This window comes from Elephantulus edwardii, unplaced genomic scaffold (genome assembly GCF_000299155.1).
Source record: "Elephantulus edwardii isolate Elephantulus edwardi_28Jun2011 unplaced genomic scaffold, EleEdw1.0 scaffold00118, whole genome shotgun sequence".
Classification (NCBI taxonomy): Eukaryota; Metazoa; Chordata; class Mammalia; order Macroscelidea; family Macroscelididae; genus Elephantulus; species Elephantulus edwardii.
The window spans coordinates 3972369-3994074 of NW_006399868.1; the positions used below are offsets into that span (position 1 = coordinate 3972369).

The 21706-nt window shown below is 39.1% G+C and overlaps 1 protein-coding gene across 2 annotated transcripts; it reads left to right on the forward strand.

The window, feature by feature from the left end:
* The first annotated feature begins 827 nt into the window (after positions 1-827).
* Positions 828-19803, forward strand: SERPINB7 (serpin peptidase inhibitor, clade B (ovalbumin), member 7). Of its 2 annotated transcripts, XM_006892735.1 has the most exons (7): positions 828-995; positions 2607-2660; positions 5003-5119; positions 12748-12865; positions 14755-14897; positions 17008-17154; positions 19405-19803. In XM_006892735.1, exons 1-7 carry the CDS (start codon positions 828-830, stop codon positions 19801-19803), a joined length of 1146 nt encoding a protein of 381 aa, XP_006892797.1. The 2 variants fall into 2 exon arrangements, with proteins under 2 accessions (XP_006892797.1, XP_006892798.1); XM_006892736.1 differs by lacking the exon at positions 2607-2660.
* The last annotated feature ends 1903 nt before the right edge of the window (positions 19804-21706 follow it).

Here is a 21706-nt window from a genome sequence, read left to right on the forward strand (position 1 = left end):
TAGTGGACAGCAAATAGTTCAGTGCCTTAGTTCTGTATCAGCTTAGAAATCTGGGGTGATTTGAGAAATAACAGGTCCCATGACAGGGTCTGTTTGGGAACTGAAGAGATCATCATGGGAGATCACGTGCCCAAGATGTGACCATGTGTGCAGAGGTAGAAACATCGCATTAAGGGATCTCAATGTGGAAAAATAGTGAGTTTGTTTTAATGTCATTGCATCAAATGACAATCAAGCTTTAAATTGTTGGCACTCCTATCTCCCATACCCCAGTTACTATGTCAATCCATCTCACTCTGGGTCTTCCTCTCCTGTACTGTCCCTCTTCTCTTCCATGCATGATGTCCTTCTCCAAGGACTGGTCCCTCCTGGCCACGTGCCTAAAGTGTGTGAGACAGAGCTTCAGAATTCTTTCCTTCAAAGAGAAACTTGGTTTCACACTCTCCAAGACAGACTTGTTTGTTCTCTTGACGGTCCATGGTATGTTCAATACTTTTCTCTAGCACCACATCTCAAAGGCATTTATTCTTCTGTCATTCTTAGTCATTCTCCAGCTCTCTGGAGCATAGCAAGTAATTGTGAAGACCATGGCCTAGATCAGGATTCAGAATTATTGTACGTAGAGTTGTTATGGGTTGCAGGCAACTTGATGGCACAAAACAACAACAACAACAACAACAACAACAACGTATTTTTCTGCTAAATATGAAGCTGAAGAAATGAGGCTTTGAGTGAAAGCACATCTGAATACAAAGACCCAAATATGCAGTCAGCCCACTGGCATTAACTATCCTCTGCTTGACTTCCAGGCTGCCCTCCGTATCACAATGGCCTCCCTTGCTGCAGCAAACGGAGAGTTTTGCTTCAACTTGTTCAGAGAACTGGATAACAATCAAGGGAACGGAAATGCCTTCTTCTCTTCATTGAGCCTCTTCACGGCCCTGGCGGTGGTCCGCTTGGGGGCCCGAGGGGACTGTGCATCTCAGATTGATAAGGTTGGTCTCAGCTAAGCTGCCGTGCACAGTTTGAGCCAATTAATCACGTTGGCAAAGTTTCTTCCCTAAGGGGGAAAAAATGGGGATCTCTGGTGATCTAGTCCATAAAAGGCTGTACTTCCAAGCCATAAATTTACTTCTACGGCAGTTTGAATCCACCATTAGCTCTAAGGGAGAGAGATGGGTAATCTCCTCCTGTGCAATTTATAGACTTGGAAACCAATGAAAGGTCAGCTATAAGTCAGTTCCAAGTCTATTATAATGAGTTTGAGGGTTAGTATATATATTTTTTTTCAGACTAAGAAAACATTTACTTGCATTTATCTATTACAGACAGACCATTATTAGAGAGGGGGGAAAGCAAGCAAAAATCAATCTACCCCATGCTGGCCTGCCAATTCTGGCTCCCGGCAACTCTGTATAACTCTATAGTAAACAACAAAAACCAGTCCCATAGCTTCCAGGCTGCACACCTTACAGAAGCAGGCTGCCACATCTCTCCTGTCCAATGGCTGACGGGCCACAATTTCCTTTCACAACCCTCACACTTGAGGAAGGCCACTTGTGCAGGTAACTTAAGCTAGAATAATTCTATATTGGCAAAGTTCAGTGAGTCTTTGTTGCTAGGGAATATCTACACAGAATCCAAGACTGTGCTTTTTCTAAAAGTTGGAGTGGCCCCAAATCTCCCGCACATGGAATATCTTCTTTCAAAGAAATAGCAACAGCAGTGAATTGCTGAGAATCTCATTTATACAAGGACCTGGAATAATCTCATCAAATAATACTTTATCGATGTTCACATTAACATGTCATACTAGGAATTTTCATGCTGATTTTGTACACTTTTTTTATAAGTAGTGGAATTTAAGTAGGTTTTAAAGTTTTATAGATTGAATGGGTTTTGACATTTCAAAATCACAAAAGAGAAATAAGAAGGAAATCTGGTATGTATCATGTAAATGCATATTTAAATGAACACATGAATTGATGAATTGATTTATATTGGCTCAGATTTTAAAGTGATAAAACCAGATCCCACACTTGGATTTAGCCAAAAGGCCCAAAGCGATGGCTCAGATTTTAGTATTACAGTTTTCAGCTCATTCCAGTAAGTAGATAATGAAGCTAAGGAGATTTGTCCATTCCATAGATCACCAGCCAGTGGTTGGTAGGGTAGCATTTCACTGACCGTATTGAAAGGGGTAATAGTCAGCTGGCTGCATATGATGTTGGTTCAATGTTGAATCCGAAGGAGAAAACAAGGTAGCATTGACATCTGTGTTTGAACTATTGGGTAAAGAGATTATGCCTATAAATAAGGTCACTAAAGCTTGTTTGCAAATGAACACAAATTCCAAAATCCTGGTATACTTGAGAATAGCAGGAGGTGGGCAAAGAAGAAAATGTAATGAAGATGAAAAATGGAGCCTGATTCTCTCCTTGGCATCTCAGTCAATGATACAGTTAATTCAGTGACATAGTTTTGCAAAGTAGGGGCTTTGGATGGAAATTAATAGGAAAGAAAGACCTTCATATTTAAGGCCTCCTGTGACTCCTCCACTAGCATCCCATGACTCTGACAGCTCTATCTCTGTGGCCTGTTTTCAGGTACTCCACTTTGATGCTGACTCTAGACATGGAAATACTTCTCAGACTCAGGAGGTAAAGACCACGCTCTTTGAAATGTGAAGATAAGCTAAGAAAAAAAAATGCTGTCTCATGTATATATTAAGATATGTTCTCTATTTTTCTAATATAAGTGATAATGTTAATTTAATTTTCTCCACTGTGGACATTTCAAATGGAAACGTCAGTGAGTTACTTGTTAATTACTAGCCATTCTTGTATTGATAGGATTTTGGCAAGATAGCATGGAGTGGAATGTTTTGGTTTCTCTTATGACAATCACAGCCAGTTTAAATTAGTATAATAAATAAGTTTGTGTACATATTGAGAAAATGAATTATCTTCGATTAATCATTTTATTCCAAGATGTTAATTATTCACAAACTCTAGTTAGGTTTGATCAGAGATACAACTAGAAGAACTTTGTTTTCTTCCACTACTCAGTTTAGTTCCAACTTGAAGAATTACTGAATTCATGAATCTGTAGACATTTCATTTTCTTTCCTCAGTTAACAGTATAAATTAAGCTTTTTCTTAAAAATGGCTATTTAGCTTTAAAATGAAAATAGAAAACAGAACCATCGTTCATAAATGGGTTAATATCATCATTCTGCTGCATTTGCCAGTGAGGCTCTGGCCCAAAGGTTAGAGTCAAGAAAGAGTATGACAGTGGTCCACAGCTTTTGCTAAGAAAAACAAATAAGAAGGAAGATATCTAGTTGGAAGTAGTTGTTGATGGAGATGAAACAGAAAAGTAAAAATTGGATGTAAAAACATAACTTTAATTAAGGTCTTCTGGATAGCTTGTTTAGCAGTCAACTATGCCTAATTACTGTGTACATTTTATTCTTTTGGGAGACAGATTGATGCTTAATTAGTCAAGTCAATATTCAGTCTAGATGGTCTAGTTGGGGTAGACACCCTGGATCTGTAGTGCCAAAGAAACACACAGTGCTCTTACATGAATTAAAATGATCAAGGCAGAGAGTTTGAATGGATTTCTATTAGAAAATACCTACTTTTGAAAACAGCTGTAGAGCTTTAAGTACTTACTTAGAGAAGATTTAAAGACAAATCTATTCTTGGGCTTTTGGAAAACCTCAAAGGAACATAATATTCGTAACCACATTATAGATGATCCCATTGAATGCAGACCAGTCCATTGAGGTTAAAGTCCACATCTTAAGCTTTCCCATCCCTAATTCTTATCCCAATGCCCAGTAAGTATTCTTTAAATAAATGAGAGAGTAAAGAAACAAAGGTCATTGGTTAGATAATGTGCAAGTATTTATGTGGATATTAGTTGTAGATCCGAAGAAATGTATGTCTTTATCTGATGCTTCAGTTCCCTTTCTGCCATTTGTTTTCTTATTCCAGTCATGCATAGGTAACTTGGAATGAAATTCAATCAAGTTCTCTCTCATAGTTTAGAGTATAGAGTTGTAGGTATGAGTCGCCATACATTCGTGGAAGACCAGCAGATATACTAACTTACTATCCTTTTTATATTTTGTACTTATATTTTATATTCAAAGTCCTTTGAAAGAATAATTTTAAAATATTTTTTAAATGATAAAGTTAAAAGATGGTAATTTTAATAACATTTGAACATTTTGTATCATTGTCAATTTGAGATAGTAAAAACTAGAATTTAGACATAATCTCCCTAAATTTGTCTCTGTGAATATATCTTATTTTCAAACAGGTTTGAAATTAGTTCATGGTCCTCACTTTCTTATCCTTTCTTTTCCCTGGGGTCTGTTCACATCTACTGAGTAGTTAAGGAAGAGAAAGGGAATCTCAGAGCCTCAAGAATCTCAACCTGAGTCATCAAGCTCTATTTAAAAGAGACATCTGCTTAAATAATTGATATCTTGAAAATTTTCTAACCCCTCAAGTCAGTGATTATGATCATTGACTTGTCTTCATTTCATTTTTTAATTTTTGTGAAAGGTGAAAGTTTATAAATCATATTAATTTTTTTAGAAATCATTCATAGATATTAGTTACCATTGATTGTCACAGTTAACTTCTTGTGATACTAAAAGCAAGACTTCAAAGCTTTGAGTATGAGATGGATTTAGAAAATTCCAAACTCATAAAACATGAAATCCAGAGCAGTAGCGACAGTAATGGATAGAAGGTGAAAATTTTGCCTAAACCCATGATTGACAACTAATGATTTGAATTCCTACCCCTTTTGAGTTAAATAACAATTTAGAAATTGTAGATTAATGTCATATTAGTTGGTGCTTTAGTAGAATCATTATTTTTAATATATGTATGGTCCCATGTATGTGTTTCATTTGATGTGTTGGCGAGATTGTATAATTTCACAGTCTGAGAATAACTTATTATAAATCTTTTTAAAATATCAGCCAGGACTCCAAGCTCAGCTGAAAAGAGTTCTATCTGATATCAACTCATCCCACAATGATTATGAACTCAATATAGCCAATGGTATTTTTGCAGAAAAGGTGTTTGATATTCATAAGGTAAGTGATGTCTCCTGATTTTTGTTTGACATGTCACCTGAATAATGGCTTCTGTCTTTCTCTTGAGCCATAACAAGGTGATTGGTGGTTGTTGTTTTGTTTGTTTGTTTTTCGTAACTCTGCAAATCATGTTTTGGGGTATTTAGAAAATCTCTCTTGTACCAGTACACAATTTTGTACACTTTCACGTTCCCCAGAGAGGAGGACTCAAAACCAGAGAGTGAACTTTCCTATTGGCATCATGTTGAGCTGTCTTTGGGTTGGGGGAAGAGTAGATAGCCCATTTGGAGGAGCCCTGAGAGGGTAGTTGGGGTGCTAACCATAAGGTTGGTGGTTTGAACCTATTGCGTACCCCTCAGGAGAACGTTGTTTCCCTTAAATATTTACAGCTTTGGAAATGTGAAGGAGGTCAGTTTTAGTGATAAGGGATATTTGGTTTGGTTTGTGGACCCCATTGGTCATGGTGGTATATTGCTGTGTGCTAGGCTGCTAATAACCAAAAGGTCAGCAGTTTGAATCCACAAGCCACTCCTTGAGGGAAAGACTCAGTACCATCTTCCAGAAAGACGTCATGAGTCTGAATTAGTATATTTGGTTTTGGGGTTTCCATGGGGCGCAAAAGAGACCTAAAGGTATGGTGGTTAAAGGCTCTTCTGGTCACTGAAAGGTCTGCAGTTCAGTCTTACTAACAAGTTCACAATGTGGCATCTGCTTTTGTAAAAATTCAAATTCAAAAAACTCATTGCCACGAAGTCACATCCAAATCGCTGACCGTCCAGCGGGTTTTCAGAGGCTGTAGATCATAGGAAAGGAGACACATGTCTTCCTGTCACAGATCCAAGTTAGTATAGTTAGTACTAGTTAGCTTCCTGCAGACTATGCCCACAGAGCAGTCTTTGTGAACCCCTTGGAGGGGATTGGAAATCCTGGGCGGATGGCCACTCTGTCTGCTTCCAAGAGTCGGAGTCAACTCAAGAACAGTGGCTTGGCATGAACAGCAGAGGAAACATCTCTCTGTTTTCCTGAGCTGAGCCTGCTAGAACACCTTTGTTCCTCAGTGCTGAATTCTTTTAGTCTATTCTTCTCTCCCCTCAGCCATGCCTAGCACTCGCCCCCTCTGCAGTGATCTTTCCACTATCACTTTCTAGTTCTTGGGAAGCCTCATTAGCTTAGACTCACTGGTGGCACTGTGACTAAAGTGCTTGACTGCGGATCACGGGTTGGTAGTTGAATTCCTCGGCGGTTCCATAGGAGACAGACATGGCAGTATTCCACGGACAGCTTACAGCCTTGGAAGCCCTGCAGGGTTGCTGCACTGTGTCTTAAGGGCTTGTTGTGAGTTGAACGGACTTGATGATAGCGGGGTTAGGTGTAGTTTGGCATAATCAGATCTCAGGGAAGCAGACTAGACTCGATAGAAGTGGGAAACGGGCTCGTCTGGGGTCAGCATCCTGATTTTGAACATCATTGCATAGTTTCTGTGTAACCAATGCACTATCGTTGCATTCCAGTCCTCCCAATGACCAGCGAGGACAGGACCACATTCCGTGTCCTATTAAGCACTACTCATACTGGGAAACCGTCTGTGCTGTAACAGCCAGAAGCGGCTTCCTTGTAAGAACTATTCAAGCAGACGCAGAAGTCATGATTTTCTGGACATGTTTGGTCTCCCTTTTAATTATCCACTTCTCAGATGACCGTAAAACTCCACCTCACTGACACTGCTCACTGCTGGGCTTATCTCCACCTCCATCTCTGCCAGCTTTGTGTCCCACCCCATCATTAATTGCTCCCTCTGTCTGTCACCCACTCAAATTCTTTACCCCTTCCCAGCACCACTCCCCATTCCTTTGGCAGCTGGCAAACCATGAAGCATTGGGCCACTTTTTTTTTTTTTGTCTGTATTTTTTTTAAATTGAGTTTTTAATGAAAGTTGATAAAGAACTTGGATTTCCATTCATTCATTGTTACACATTTTCCTCCCTGGCCCCCTGCGCCCCCCCACCCAGTTCACTTTTTTTCTTTGGGAAAAAAGTTCTTTCATTGTTACACAGTCCCCCGCCCTTCCCCTGACCACTTTACTATGCAGCTCTCATTCTGGATTCTTGTTGTGCCAATAATACCTAATCATATATTCCTTTTTTTTAAAAAAGAAAATGTTTTCAGAAGAATCCTATGCAAACTTCATAGGAGTCACCCTTCTAAGTACAACTCCACGTGTGTGTCTCTACACTACGGAGCCTCCAAGAGATTTCCAGTTCTTCAAACTGAAAGCTGAACTGCTCATTATGTGACTATTGATAGCAAATTTCCATGTTTTTCTGGCACTAGTTATATGTAAAAATCAATGCACCCAGACAGTAAGTGAAATCTGATCAAGGAAATGGAAAACAGACACAGCCATTTTTCCCACCCAGATATTTAAATACAACTAGTTTTACTACTACTGCTTTTGGTTAAAAAATGCAAATGATTGCCAACTTTTGATTCAGATCAGTGCAAACTATATAATCTCTGAAATATTTATATTTAATTTAACTATTACTCATACTTGAATGTAGATGAGTCTTTAAGGATGGATCTTGACAATTGCAGTGTTTTATGACATTTTCTTCTCCGTCTTCCTTCAATCCTTGCTGATGATGTTTTGTCATTAGATTCATTTACATCCTATATCAAACTTCCCAATTCTGCTACCATTTTGTTTAACTTCTGTGTTCCCATGAATAACTCACCAAACTTCTCTGTCCAGTTGCCTGACCTCCGCTCCATGTCATTTTGATAACTGCTGTGTATGGGCCCTTCTTAGAGCTCTCCTTCGTCAATACCCACTACTGAAATCTGCGGCTCCGACTTCCTTCTTTGTGGCCACAATCCTCTACCTTCTCATTCTTTGATTTTCACTCAACTTGCTTTTCAGCTTAATTGAATTAGTCACCCTTTTTAGCTCTTCATTTTCTCTCCATATATCAGTTCTCTCCTGACTTCATTTCCATACCAAACCACCACATGGGCTCATTCTTTAAGCACCATGTTGTTAATCCACTCCTTCCCACAGAGGAGCTTCAAACACAGATTCATCTCTGTTTCTTCCTTCAGCTCTTCTGTAAGGTACTTGTGACCACACCACCATACTCTCCCATTTCAGCTAGATTCAGAATCGATGCTGAATTGAAATTGTGCTGCCAACCCAAAGGCATGTGGTTTGAATCCACCAGCTGCCCTGAGGGAGAAAGAGCAGTTTCCTCCTGTGTAATTTGCATCTTCTGAAAACCTCCAGGGTGGTCAGCTGTGAGTTGATTCTGATTTGATGCCACACAACAACAGCAGCAATAGTGACTATAGTTACTCTAAGCTTTCTTTTCACTCTCAAATCTCTAACAACTCTCCTACTGTTCATTTCAAAGAAAGATCATGCCTTCTACTGGATAGAGAAAAATAAGGGCCATTAGCAAGAAAAAAGCCTCCATATTTCTACCCACATGTATTCTGATTCCTTTCCCTCATCCCATTAACTTCTGGAAAAGACCTCTCTACATGATCAATTCCTCCATTACTATTTTCCTTTGCTATTCCTCTCATTTTCTCAGTGATTTTAGTTTCATTAATATTCATCCTGGACTCCTGTCACTTATGACTCTTCTCTCAAAGTTTCTCACTTTGCACACTTTCTCATAGTTTTGATTTTTCAAAAAACATTCTCTTGCCATTCTTCTGTATCTAAACTTGACAAAATTAAGTATCTTCAAAATGTGACCTACAGATACTGAGTTCATTTTCACTCTCTTTTCTCAGTCTTCTGCATCCTAGCTTCTACCTTAACTGCTCTTCTAAAACTTTTCTTATTAAAGAGACTATTCATCACCATATGGACATGCAAGTTGTGAACCCTCTCAGTTTTTATCTTACCCGCTTCTTTATAGATTGCAGTACTATGGGCTCTCCCTAACGCTGCCCCTGCTCCTTGGTTCTCACAGCTCTGATTGCTCTTGACTTTCTATCTCCTCCTTGGGGTTCTTTGTTCATTGTGTTCTTCCAACCAGATCCAACACTCTAATCCTTTCAGGCTCTTTGCTCAGGCATCTACATTTTTCTGTGTACAGTTTAAGCCTAAGGTTATCCACTTTGACAGTGTACAGTTCCTTGATGTTGTCCTCTACCTCTGCCCAGTTCTGTGTAATGCCTCGTTTCACACTTTTCACGGAAAGCCTCATGTACACTAATGCATGTTCTCAAATGCAAATCCAATGGTTCTTAAATACATTAACTTTCCAATGCCCATGTTGGCTCTTCTTCCGTTGGCCCCCAAGGGGGCCTGTTCCCCACCCCCACCTCAAGCATGGTCTATCTCACTCTCATGCTTTTTTTTAAAAAATTTAGGTTGTTTATTTTTCATTTCAATGAACATCTACAGAGATTTTGGGATTCCATTCATTCATTGTTGCACCCTTCTCCCCGCACAAACCCCTCCCCCCCCATTTGCTCCTCTCCTTGAAAAGCAAAAGAAAAACTCCCTCATTGGTACACAATCTCCCCCCCGCACCTCCCCAAACCCCACCCCCTACCCCCAAATATAATCCACTCTGAAACCCTCATTGCATACTCCTACAATAAAAATAATGCCCTGCTCTTTTTCCATGCATGACCCACCAGCTGTCTGAGTCATCTCTGAATTCTTTTAATCTACCTTACACAGTCCCTTTGGAAAAAAGACCTATTAATCTGTTACGTCAGTATTCTATTTTTTTTTTAAAAAGAAAACTGTTTGGAAATAACTTAAAACTCATGAAAATGTCCATCTCCCCTCCCCCCGCAGACTATTTGAGATACCATGAATGTGATTGCTACAATGACATTCTTCTATATAACCATCAAAATAAAAAAAATAATAATAAGGTTGTTCAATTACTATCAGCAAAATAGTAAAATCTATTCCTGTTTCACCAGTTATCCCAACATTATTCCTTGCGGCAATGAGATTTGACTCAGTATCATGCATTGTATTTGGTCCTTATGTCTCTTCAGTTTCTTTCCATTTGGAAGAGTTTCTTAAAACTTCCCTTGTCTTTAATAGCTGTGATGCTTTTGTTTATTATTTGGAAAGCTCTAGGATAATGATTTGGGTTTTTCCCCAAGTGTCCTTCTCTGCTGTTTTGTGATATTTCTTTATGATTAAAAATAGGCTATATATATTTAGTGGAAATATCACAGGTGAGACCTTCTAGCAGTATTTTATTTACCCTTTTGCTGGTAATGTTAACTTTGATCATTTAGTTAAAGTAATGTTTACAAGCTTCCTTCGTTGTAAAATTTTAGTTTTATAATTTGTACTTAAATAGGTCCTGGGGATTTTTTATTACTATGTAAATATCTCGTTCCTGATCAAACATATGAACTATATGTGCACACAAATCACTAATTCTTATTAGTGTAATTTTTAAGCCTTAATTTCCAATAATGTTAGGCCTTTATTTTTTAAAATTTTTTTTAGAAGTCTGCATATTCAATGATCTATTCACTGCAAATAGGCCTTTATTTTAAAATTATTTATACAAAATGTTCTTACTTTCTTGATTCATGTAATATAAATTTTTTAATCAGCTTATACATTTGATAAAAATTATTTTATATTTGGATAGAAATATGAAGACAACTGGCATCTTTATAATATTGAGTATTCTATCAATAAGCTTCTGTACCTTTCATCATTAAAGTCTTCTTTAAGTTCTCCTACCAATGATATTTTTGACAGAAATGAACACATCTCTCATTAGATTTATTCCTAGCATTTGAAGCTTTATGGTGACACTAATCTGATATTAATAATCCACATCTTATCTCTTTTTTCTCTTGGTCAGTTTTACAGAGATTAATAATTTATTAGTCTTTTAAAAAACCCTAAAATATATTAAAAAGACACTATACCTCACTCATTATTAGATAAATGAATATTAAAACCAGAAGTTGATTTATTTCTTACCAGAAATGCTAAATGAAAGGAGACCGACAAAGCTAAGTACTGGAAGGTATGGAGCAATGAGAACGGACTTATCTGGCTGGTGAAATTGGAAGCCACTGCAACCAACTTAGCTGTCTCTTCTTAAATGTGTACTAAAATTGGGTACACACAGGCCAGACGACTCAGAAGTTCTAATCACTAGAAATGTGTGTGTCTACCAGCATGCATGATAAAATTTTGTTGTTGTTGTTGTTGTTGTTATGTGCCCTCAAGTCACCTGCGACTCATAGCAACACTATGCACAACAGCTCTGAACCCTGCTCTATCCTGAGCCAACCTTATTGACTCTGACACACTTACCCCATGACCCCAGCAACTGAGTCAATCCATCTCTTCAAGGGTAGTTAACATTATTAGTGTAGCACAGAATCAAAAGCAACTCAAACTTAAATTGATTACAATATGCTCATGTAACATGGGCAATGAATGGGCTGCTTCCATACCCAGGAGATATGAATATCACAGCTATGGAGCAAGTGGGGAATGTGTAATGGTGGTGTGGATATCGTAATTCATGTTATGAAACAAAATATGTATGAGTAATAGAGTAGAAAAATCAATGTGCTTTGGAAATGTTTACTCAAACAACAATAATAATTTAAAAAATAAAACACTCCAAAAATCTGACAACCAAGAATTGGTCAATTTATGTGACTTCTGATAAGTGTTATGGAATATGTCTGAGAATTTCAAGGTCTAGTATCTGGAAATATGGAGCAGTGGTGGCTTAGTGGTAAGGAGTTGTGCTGCCAACCCAAAGGAATGCAGTTCAAGTCAGCCAGCTGCTCTGTGGAGCACGCACCTTCTCCCATGTAATTTACTCCTGCCTCTGAAAACACAATGGAGCGTCAGCTGTGAGTCGATTTCGACTTGATGATACAGAGCACAGCCTTGAGGCAGACTTCAGTTCTTGAGTAGCATTGGGAGTGGAAAAGGACAAATACTGCATGGTGCCACTGCTGGAAAACAGGACTGATATCGGGGTTGGGGGGAGACTGAGAAAGATGGGATAAATTATGTATACTGCATTGAAACAGAAGAGGGAGAGAACTGTTTAAAGGGATATGTGATTAGGTATTATTGTCATGACAAGAGTCCAGAACGAAGGCTGCACAATAGAGTGGACTTGGGGAGAGGGATTATATAAAAATGAAAGGATTTTTCTTTTACTTTTCAAAGATAAGAGCGAACTGGGCGGGGGGTGAGGGAGGTGGGGAGGGAGAAAAGTGCAACAATGAATGAATGAAATCCAAAGTGTCTGTAAACTTTCATTAAAATTAATGAAAAATATAATAAAAGAAGAACAACAACAAAAAAGAATGGAACAGAGACAAGTTCAAATATTCATTATCTATATATGCTCAACTGGAGTCCTTGGGTGTTGCACCTCGTTAAATACTTGGCTTCTAAAGAGAAAACTGGCAGTTTCCATGCACATGGAGAAACATGGGAGGAAAATTAGTCACTCATGTTTGTGGAACAAAGTTCTATCCAACGACCTGGGGTTGCCATGAGGTGGACTCAACACAACAGAGATTGGTCTGACTGTTGGCTGCTGTGCTTGGGTGATAATGATTGGTAAGCACAAGAATGTTATTCTTGTTTATAGAACTTCATTGGGTGTGCTGAGAAGTTATACAATGCCAGAGTGGAACGTGTTGACTTCACAAACGATGTAGAAGACACCAGATTTAAGATCAATAAATGGATTGAAAATGAGACACATGGTGAGTCAAACCTTCTATTTTTGTACAGGTTTTGTCAGCTATGTGTGAGTATCAGGAAGTGTCTCCATTAAAACTGTGAGTCTTTCCCATCAAAAGGAAGTACAGTCTTCCTGACCCCAAATACTCTACACTGTCATTTAAAATTCTTTAGTGTTTGTCTGAAAAGGATTTTGAGTAACTTTAGGACTTTTAATGTTTTTTAGTTAAGACATCTTTTCTTTTATGTATCATTTGGTTGAGAAACAACCCTGAAAGACAGATACCAAGATCCCTTCATAAATCAGTGCCAATCAGACATCATTTATTCAATTATCTTGGATATAACATACCTAATTAATGAGCAAAGACTAAAATGTTGTTGTTAAGTGCCGTTGAGTTGTAGACGACTCATAGTGACCCTATGAATGAAAGACCTGAACCCTTGTATGACTTCCATCATTTCTCCAAGTTCATAGGGTTTCCAGAGGCAAGCTATTTCGGAAGTGGATGCTACTCTGAAATATACAGAACATTATTTCAATGTCAACATATAATGCTTTATTGTAATGACTAATTCAACATTTTAGTGTTGTGTTGATTTTAATTTCATATGGTTTCATTTTGGACAGAATCTCAATAAAAAGTCATATAGTAACTCCGTGGTTTTTTTTTTCTCCAAAACTTCTTGAGGGTGTGTGGCTTACCACCTTCTATTTAAAAATTCTCATCAACATTAATCAAAGCAATATATATAGCAAAGGTAGTAACTTTGAGAAAAAGTGCATCTCTATTGGTAAGACCCCTTTGCAACTGCAAATGGAGTGGTAACTCATGTTCTAGTTTCATGCAAAATAGATGGAGGAATTTCTCATTGCTGTATTATTAATCAACTAGTTTTTATTAAAAAACTAGTCCAATGTTCATTGCTCAACACCCACAGTACGGCCTGTGAAATAGGATGGTGTGTGATTTGGACATTGTGTGAACACCATATTACATACAGGCAAGAGGCACCCTGCTGGACAAAGAATGGGGGGAACTTCGACCCATGACTGTTGTTCACTGCCTGGACTCTGAGAGCTGCCTTCTTGATGGCCTCTTTCCCTTTCTTCCTTCTGCTTGTCTTTCTGGTCTCCTCTAATGGACTGTGAACTCTTTCCACCCTGTGGATCCCTCCTTAGTCTCCCTTCCTTCCTCAGAACTCTTCACCTGGCCATCTTTCCAACTCCTTCCGCCCTGTGGATCCCTCCTTAGTCTCCCCTCCTTCCTCAGAACTCTTTACCTGGCCATCTTTCCAGCTTCTCTTCTCTGCCTCCACCAGAAAGGGGCTAAGGGGCCCAGCCATCACGTACACGGTCCAGGGGACAAGACGAGTTGGAAGGGCATTCAGCTGGAAGGTGGCCTCTGCCTCAGGCCAATGTTGTGTTACAAGCAACTACAGATGGGCTCTAAGACACGCTCCTCTTGCTGCCTCAGGCTAGAAAGAACAGGGGACACAGAACTAGTGTTCTTCAAACATTTCTATTTGGGATTACTTAACTTCATTGCAATCTGATAGGGCCACTGATGTATCAGGGACTTGTTTTCCTGCATTTAAATTCAATCCCTATTGTTTTCATGGTGCCTGACTTTGTAAAAATTACTTAGTCTCTCAATATTTCAGCTTCCTTAACCAGAAGCAATTAATGGTAGTGATGATCTCACTGAGATTTTGTGTGCAGTAAATAAAATATCACGCCTAGTTTTACATAGAGCTGGATACAGTAATTTCTCATGGATGATTCCCAGAGCCCATTGAATGAAGCAGTATTTCATTCTGATGTAGATAGAGCCACTATATGCTGAAAGTGAGCAACAACAATGACAACTACTCCTAAAATGTTCATATTTCCACCATCTTTTTTCAAAAGGCAAAATCAAGAACATCTTCCAGGAAGGCAGCATTAGCTCGTCTGCTGTGATGGTGCTGGTGAATGCTGTGTACTTCAAAGGCCAGTGGGAATCAGCCTTCACCAAGAGTGACACTCTAAAGACTTGCTTCAAATCTCCTCAGGTCTGGCACTTCTACTTATAACTCTCCTCCTTAGAGAGTTTTCCTTCCGTAGCATTTCCTCTCTGTTTTTTTTTTTTAACTTAAAAAAAATGATTTTCTATTTGTTTACATACAAAATTTTAGTATATTGTGTTTTACACTTCGTTCACATTGTGTTTCATACAATCATTCCTATATGTTGTTATGTTGTGGCTTTTTGGTTTGGGGTTCTTTTTGTTTTGTTTTGTTTTTTAACCAAGGTGATCTATTCTTCTGGGTTTTTTATTGAATAAAATAAAATTTTTAAAAAAGCATTTCCTCTCTGTTGAAACTGAGACAGATTCAATGGAAACTAACAACATGACATTTCTAAATCTATAAATGATATTCTCAAGACAGGACCTTGATAGCATTAAGATAACAATAGATAACACTGTTCTTGTTGTACTGTGTTGATAAGTGAAATGAGATGGACATATGAACATTTTTGGTGTATGTTTCCTCTGTTAAACTAATGGATATTGTTAAATATTTTGCAGAAATTGAGAATTTTTAAAAGATCCCCTAGCTTTTAGTTTGGATACTTCTGATAATACTAGTCTATTTATTTTTAAATTATATTAAGGGGAAAATTTCCAGCATTTGTTTTTTATTTTAATGCTATCTAATCATTATTCATTTTGGTATTTACATGGACACTTACATTTAAGTTTACATTTACACTTAAATTTGCATTTTTCTGATGAGACAGAAGAAGCAAAGTGATGTACCAGGAGCTAGATACATTTGTTCAAAAGGCCCTCAAAAAACTATGTGCTTGAAACTACTGTCATACTCATTATAGAAATAAAAATACAGATGCAACACAGAAGTTTAAGAACATGTCTAAGACCACATAGCCAGGAAGTTGAAAACTCTGGCAGTCAGATTTTTTTTAAGTACATACCAGAAGAATGTCTATCTGTGTTTCATTGATTATGCAAAGGCATTTGACTGTGTGGATCATAACAAACTGTGGCTGACTCTGAGAAGAATGGGACTCCCAGAACACTTGATTGTGCTAATGAGAAACCTATACTTGGACCAAGAGGCAGTCATCAGAACAGAGCAAGGAAACACTGCATGGTTCTAAATTGGGAAAGATGTACACCAGCGATGTCGTCCTGTCTCCATACCTTTTCAACCTGTATGCAGAGCAGATTATCCGGGAGGCTGGGCTCTATGAGAAGTGTGACATCAGGACTGGGGGAAGATCTAGTAACAATCTGCGTTATGCAGATGACACAACCCTGCTTGCTGAAACTGTGGAGGACCTGAAATGCTTGCTTCAGAGGGTCAAGGACTGCAGCCTTCAGTATGGATTGAGGCTTAATGTCAAGAGGACAAAGAGTCTCACCACTGGTACTGTTGACACCAGTAGCCAGGAAATAAAAAAACGTATCGTGATGGGAAATTCTGCTGTTATGGACTTCTCCAGGGTACTGAAGAGCAATGGTGTCACTCTGGAGAATAAGCTGCGTCTGATACAGGCTATGGTCTTTGCAATCACTTGTTATGCATCAGAGAGTTGGACAATGACTAGGAAGGATAGAAGGAGAATTGATGCCTTTGAGCTGTGGTGCTGGAGAAGAGTATTGAATGTACCATGGACTGCCAAGAAAACAAACAGATTCACCCTGGAGAGGGTTAAACCAGGCTGCCCCTTGGAGGCAAGGATTCTGGGGCTTCCTCTGACATATTTTGGACATGTTTTAAGGAGGGACAGGTCCTTGGAGAAGGACATCATGCTTGGGAGGGTGGAGGGACGGAGCAAGAGGGGAAGACCCTCTATGAGGAGGATTGATTCAGTGACTGGGGTAATCAGGATGGGTGTGTCAGAGGCAGTTCAATTGGCACAGGATAGAGCAGGGTTTAAAGCTGTTGTACACAGGGTCGCTATGAGTTGCAAGTGACTCGATGACACATAACAACAACAACAACCTACATGAAGACATTTGCCAAGGCGATCATTCTAGGTAGGAAATCAGAAGAACTCTACAAGACCAGTTGAGCAAAAATTAAGGCAATGTACTTGATCAATAAGTGACTAAGATAGGTGTCTGAATTTTTCTTTTCATGAATTGATTTTTAGTGTCCTGGGAAAGAAGTTCTCATGATGCATCAAGAACAGAAGTTCAACCTGTCTGTCGTTAAGGACCCACCTATGCAGGTCCTTCAGCTAAGATATCGTGGGGGCATAAGCATGTACATCCTGCTGCCGGAGAGAGATATATCCCAAGTAAGTTCCCACCACCACTCACCATTGGGAAGTAAGGCTTTTAGGATTGACTACCCCACCCACCCCCATTGAACTTCACTGTTTTGGAAAACATACATCAATTCAACAGTTTTAGCATGTATAAATCAATGATGTTAATTACATCTTCAAGCTATCCACCATTTCACTCTCCTTTTAGAATTATTCATCCTTCACTAACATAAACTCACTCCAAGTTTTCCATCTAACTTTTCAAGTTGTTGTTATCAACTGTTTACAGATTGTCAGGTCTTTAAAGAACACAATGTTCAAGACAGACGTTCTTTACTGAAGATGCCACCTCTCTCTCTCTCTCTAGTGGTTCTAATCCACCAGAAGTGCCATGGGACAAAGACTGGCAACTCCTCCCGTGCGATTTACAGTGTTGAAACCCCAGTGAAGGGTAGCTGACTTGGTTCTAACTTGATGGCAAAAGTGAGGGAGTGATTGGTTTAAAGAAGGCTTCAAAGAGCAATTTTTTTAAACTTAAAGCTTAGATATTTTCCCCAGGTCAGCAGTTTTGGGAGGCCCCCCAGTCACAATAGCTAAAGAAAGTCTGTAATCTATGAGGATTTGAAATTATGTTCTGTAATTCTCTCCCTTTTGATCAGAAGAATTCTTCTATAGAATTTTTGTTGAAAAGTTGAATTGTTATTTTAGACTGCTCTTGATTTTTTTTTTTATGTTAACTTTAAGGTTTCAGACAGCTGGAATATCAGAGACTGACTCATTTGTTCATTTGACAGATATCTGGAGGGAACCTACTATGTTCAAGGAATTGTTCTAGATATTGAAATGGACTTACTTCCTTTTAGTCTAGCTTGAGTTGAATATTTGTGAAGTTGAGACTCAAAATCTCCACTAGGGAGGCCCAAAGACAAAACCAAGTTATTGTGTGCTGTTGTGACTTTGGCAGATTGAGCATCAGATTCAGGCAGGTATGACGTGAGAACTTTTGAAGTCTGGGGCTTTGAGTATTAAAATGCATTTAACTCTATGTACATCAGAGACTGGGAGTTCTTTGCAATTGGACCGTAGAAGCAGGGAACAGCTCAGGGCGAAGCAGGCTATGGTGCCAGGGCAGCCTGTGGTCATCTTTGCATCTCAGATCTTGATTGTTTTCTGGCTCTCTTCTCTTCCTCCTGGATTGTGTTCTCTGAATTTGTGACCCTTCAATCGTACAGGTCTAGACCTCATTTCCCTACCCTGATATCCCCATCAAAAGCCGTAATGAAAGCATACAACTAGTGCTGTTGAGACATTTCTGTTAAAACACTCTCCGTGGGGCAGGGCAGAACTTTCTTTTGGGATTCCAAGTCTGCTAATCTCTCTGGAAGCAGATGGCTTCACCTTTCCAAAGCAGAGTGGCTTTGAATGCAGAGTGGTTTGAACCTCTGACTTTTTGGTTAGTAGCCCAACACTTGAACCACTTTGTTACCAGGGATCCAAGGTAGTAATATAATTTATTGAGCAATGACCTTATTGAGTTAGACCATGTGCTATGCATTTGATTTATATCATCTCATTCCTATCCCACCCCTGTGATATGAGGAAAAGAGGTTCACTAGATTTGTTGTTTCATTATGTACCATGGAGTTGGAACCAACTCCTAATTGCATAGGAAGAGATTGCCCGACTTCCTTCTGAAGAACCAGTTGCCACTGAGTCACTTCTAGTTTCCGATGACTGTACATGGGACAGATGAGACCTGCACTCTGTAAAGTGTTCAAGGCTGTGACCTTGACCTTCCAGTGTCATATCATCAAGTCTTTCCTCTGAAGTACCTGTGGAAGGGTCAAACTGCCAGTCTTACAGTTAGTTGGGAGTTGAGCGTGTAATCATTTGCACCAGCTAAAGGACTCTGTCTCTGCCTCTATTTTTCTTCCTGTCTCTCTTTCTCTCTTGCTCTCTGTACGTGCACGCACGTACACACACACACACACACACACACACACACACACACACTCTGAGGAGTTGATTCCCACTGAAGACAACCCTCTACCTGCTTTCCAATGCTGCAAATCCTTACAGTAAGATACTGCCCAACTTCCTCCCAAGAAGCTGCTGGTGGATTTGAACTGCCAACCTTTCACGTAGCAGCACAACACATACATATTGAAGCGCAAATATTCAGAAGGGCTAATTGTGGAAGACCATATGTCTTTGTAGCTGTTGGTTTGTCTGCTCCTTGACCTCATCATTCTAAATCACCTCTCTCCTTTATTCTACCAGATTGAAAACCAGCTCACCTTTCGGAATCTAATGGACTGGACCAATCCAAGAAAGATGAGCTTTCGCTATGTTGACTTGTTTCTTCCACGGTTCAAGATAGAGAAAAACTACGAAGTCAAAAAGTATTTAAAAGCACTGGGTGTGAAAGATATCTTTGATGAGTCCAGAGCTGATCTCTCTGGCATAGCTTCAGGTGGCCGTCTGTATTTGTCGAAGCTGACCCACAAGTCATACATAGAAGTCTCCGAGGAGGGCACCGAGGCAGCAGCGACAACGGGAACTAACATTGTGGAGAAACAGTTGCCCAGCTCAGTGACGTTCAGAGCTGACCACCCATTCCTGTTTCTCCTCCGAAAGGGTGACATCATCCTGTTCAGTGGCAAAGTCTCATGCCCTTGAATACCAAATGGCTTCATCTTAAGACGGGTTATGCAGCATGAAAGGCCATGACAATTGAATAGATTTTAGCTGGAAGTAGGTGGTATTTCCTTTGACTTTCTCTTTGTACTGGTCAGCAGTTGGCATTGATGACTTGGTCTCTCTGAGACAATGTGGCGGATTGTCTCGGTCCTTGCTCCTAAGCAGTCTTCCTCCAACATGCCTCGGCCGCTCCTAAATTCATTGCAATTCTAGCCAGTTCATTTCTAAGATTCTCCCTCTCCCTAACAGCTACTCTTATACAAACGTACATTACAGCTGGGACCTGTGGACATTGCTAGTGATACACAGAAGTAGTCTTAAGAATCTCTTTTAGAAACTCCATGTTTATGGTAGATATTCTAATTTCATCGAAAACGATCCAGGAAATAAGCCAAACTGTAAGAAATAAATTTCTCTGGTGACTTAAGAAAATATGAAAGTTTAAGACTTCACAATTGAAACCAGTGTATAATATAGAGTCTAAAAAACAGGTACTGGGCCTGAGGAACAACCCAAATGTTTTAAGAATAATTTTGAATGGGCATATTTTGCTCTATCTTTGATAAGGACTTCAGATGTACATAATTTGTTGGGGCTTTTTTTGAAGATTAAATGTCTTTAATCTGTTGAAAGTTGTTAGTCATGGTTATTTCATATGCTGTGTTGCTGTAGTTTTGGACTGTTGAGTTGGAACCGACCTGTTACTGACCCTCCAGTGGGTTTTCAGAAGCAGTAAACCTCATGGGGGAGGTGTTCCATGTTTCTGGTGGATTCGAACCATGTACCTTTTGTACTGGCAGCACAATTCTTTAATTTTTCTGTATTTATCTGAATAAAGAAATATAAAAGCACCTGTACAGTTTGATGGTTGTCCTTTGGTTACATATGATGTAATCAATACTTCCTTTATTTCCTATTTGTAGGCCAAGCAGCAATCAATGAAAAGAATATTTTTCAAATATAAATCTGATTTGGTGTGTTGATAATTTATTACATATAAATATTACCTTGAATGATACTTCCATTGGCTAATGAGCTTATTTTCAAATAGTAGATTTAAATCAATTAGTGAAAATTAGTATTTGATGTGCAAGTATGATTATTTTTAATAAGTTATAGCTATCTAAATCAGATTGAAAACTATATTGATAACTAGTAGGCCATATGGGATTTCTTTAGGATTTTATAATCCTTTTAAGTTATGTCTTCATCAAAAATTTTGCTTGTATAGGGAAGAGATAAATAAGGCTTTCTTGTAGCAAATATAGCTTAATTGGGATACTTAGAATGAGGCCTGTCAGAGAATTTTCACCAAATGCTTTTGTTGTTATGTGCCACCAATTCACCTATGACTCAAAGTGACCCTATTTACAATAGCTCTGAACCCTACTGTATCCTGAGCCATTCTCCCTGTCTCTGACACATCTACCTGCATTATCCTCATTCCTGTGTCAATCCATCTCATCTGGGGTCTTCCTCTCCTACACGGTCCCTCCACCCTTCCAAGTATAATGTCCTTCTCCGGGGACTTGTTCCTTTGGTCCACACGCCCAAAATATGTGAGACGAAGCTTCAAAATCCCTGCCACCAAGGAGCAGCCTAGTTTCACCCTCTCCAGGATGAACATGGTTTTTCTCATGGCAGTCTATTGTATGTTCAATATTAGTCTCCAGCACCACAACTCAAAGGCATCAATTTTTTGTCATCTTTGGTCATTGTCCAGCTCTCTGATACAGAGCAAGTAATTGTGAAGACCATGGCCTGAATCAGCTATATCTTAGTCTCCAGAGTGACATCGTTGCTCTTTCACACTTTGGAGAGGTCCCTGACAGCAGTCTTCCCTGGAGAAATTCATCCTCTGATTTCTTGAGTGCTAGTTCTA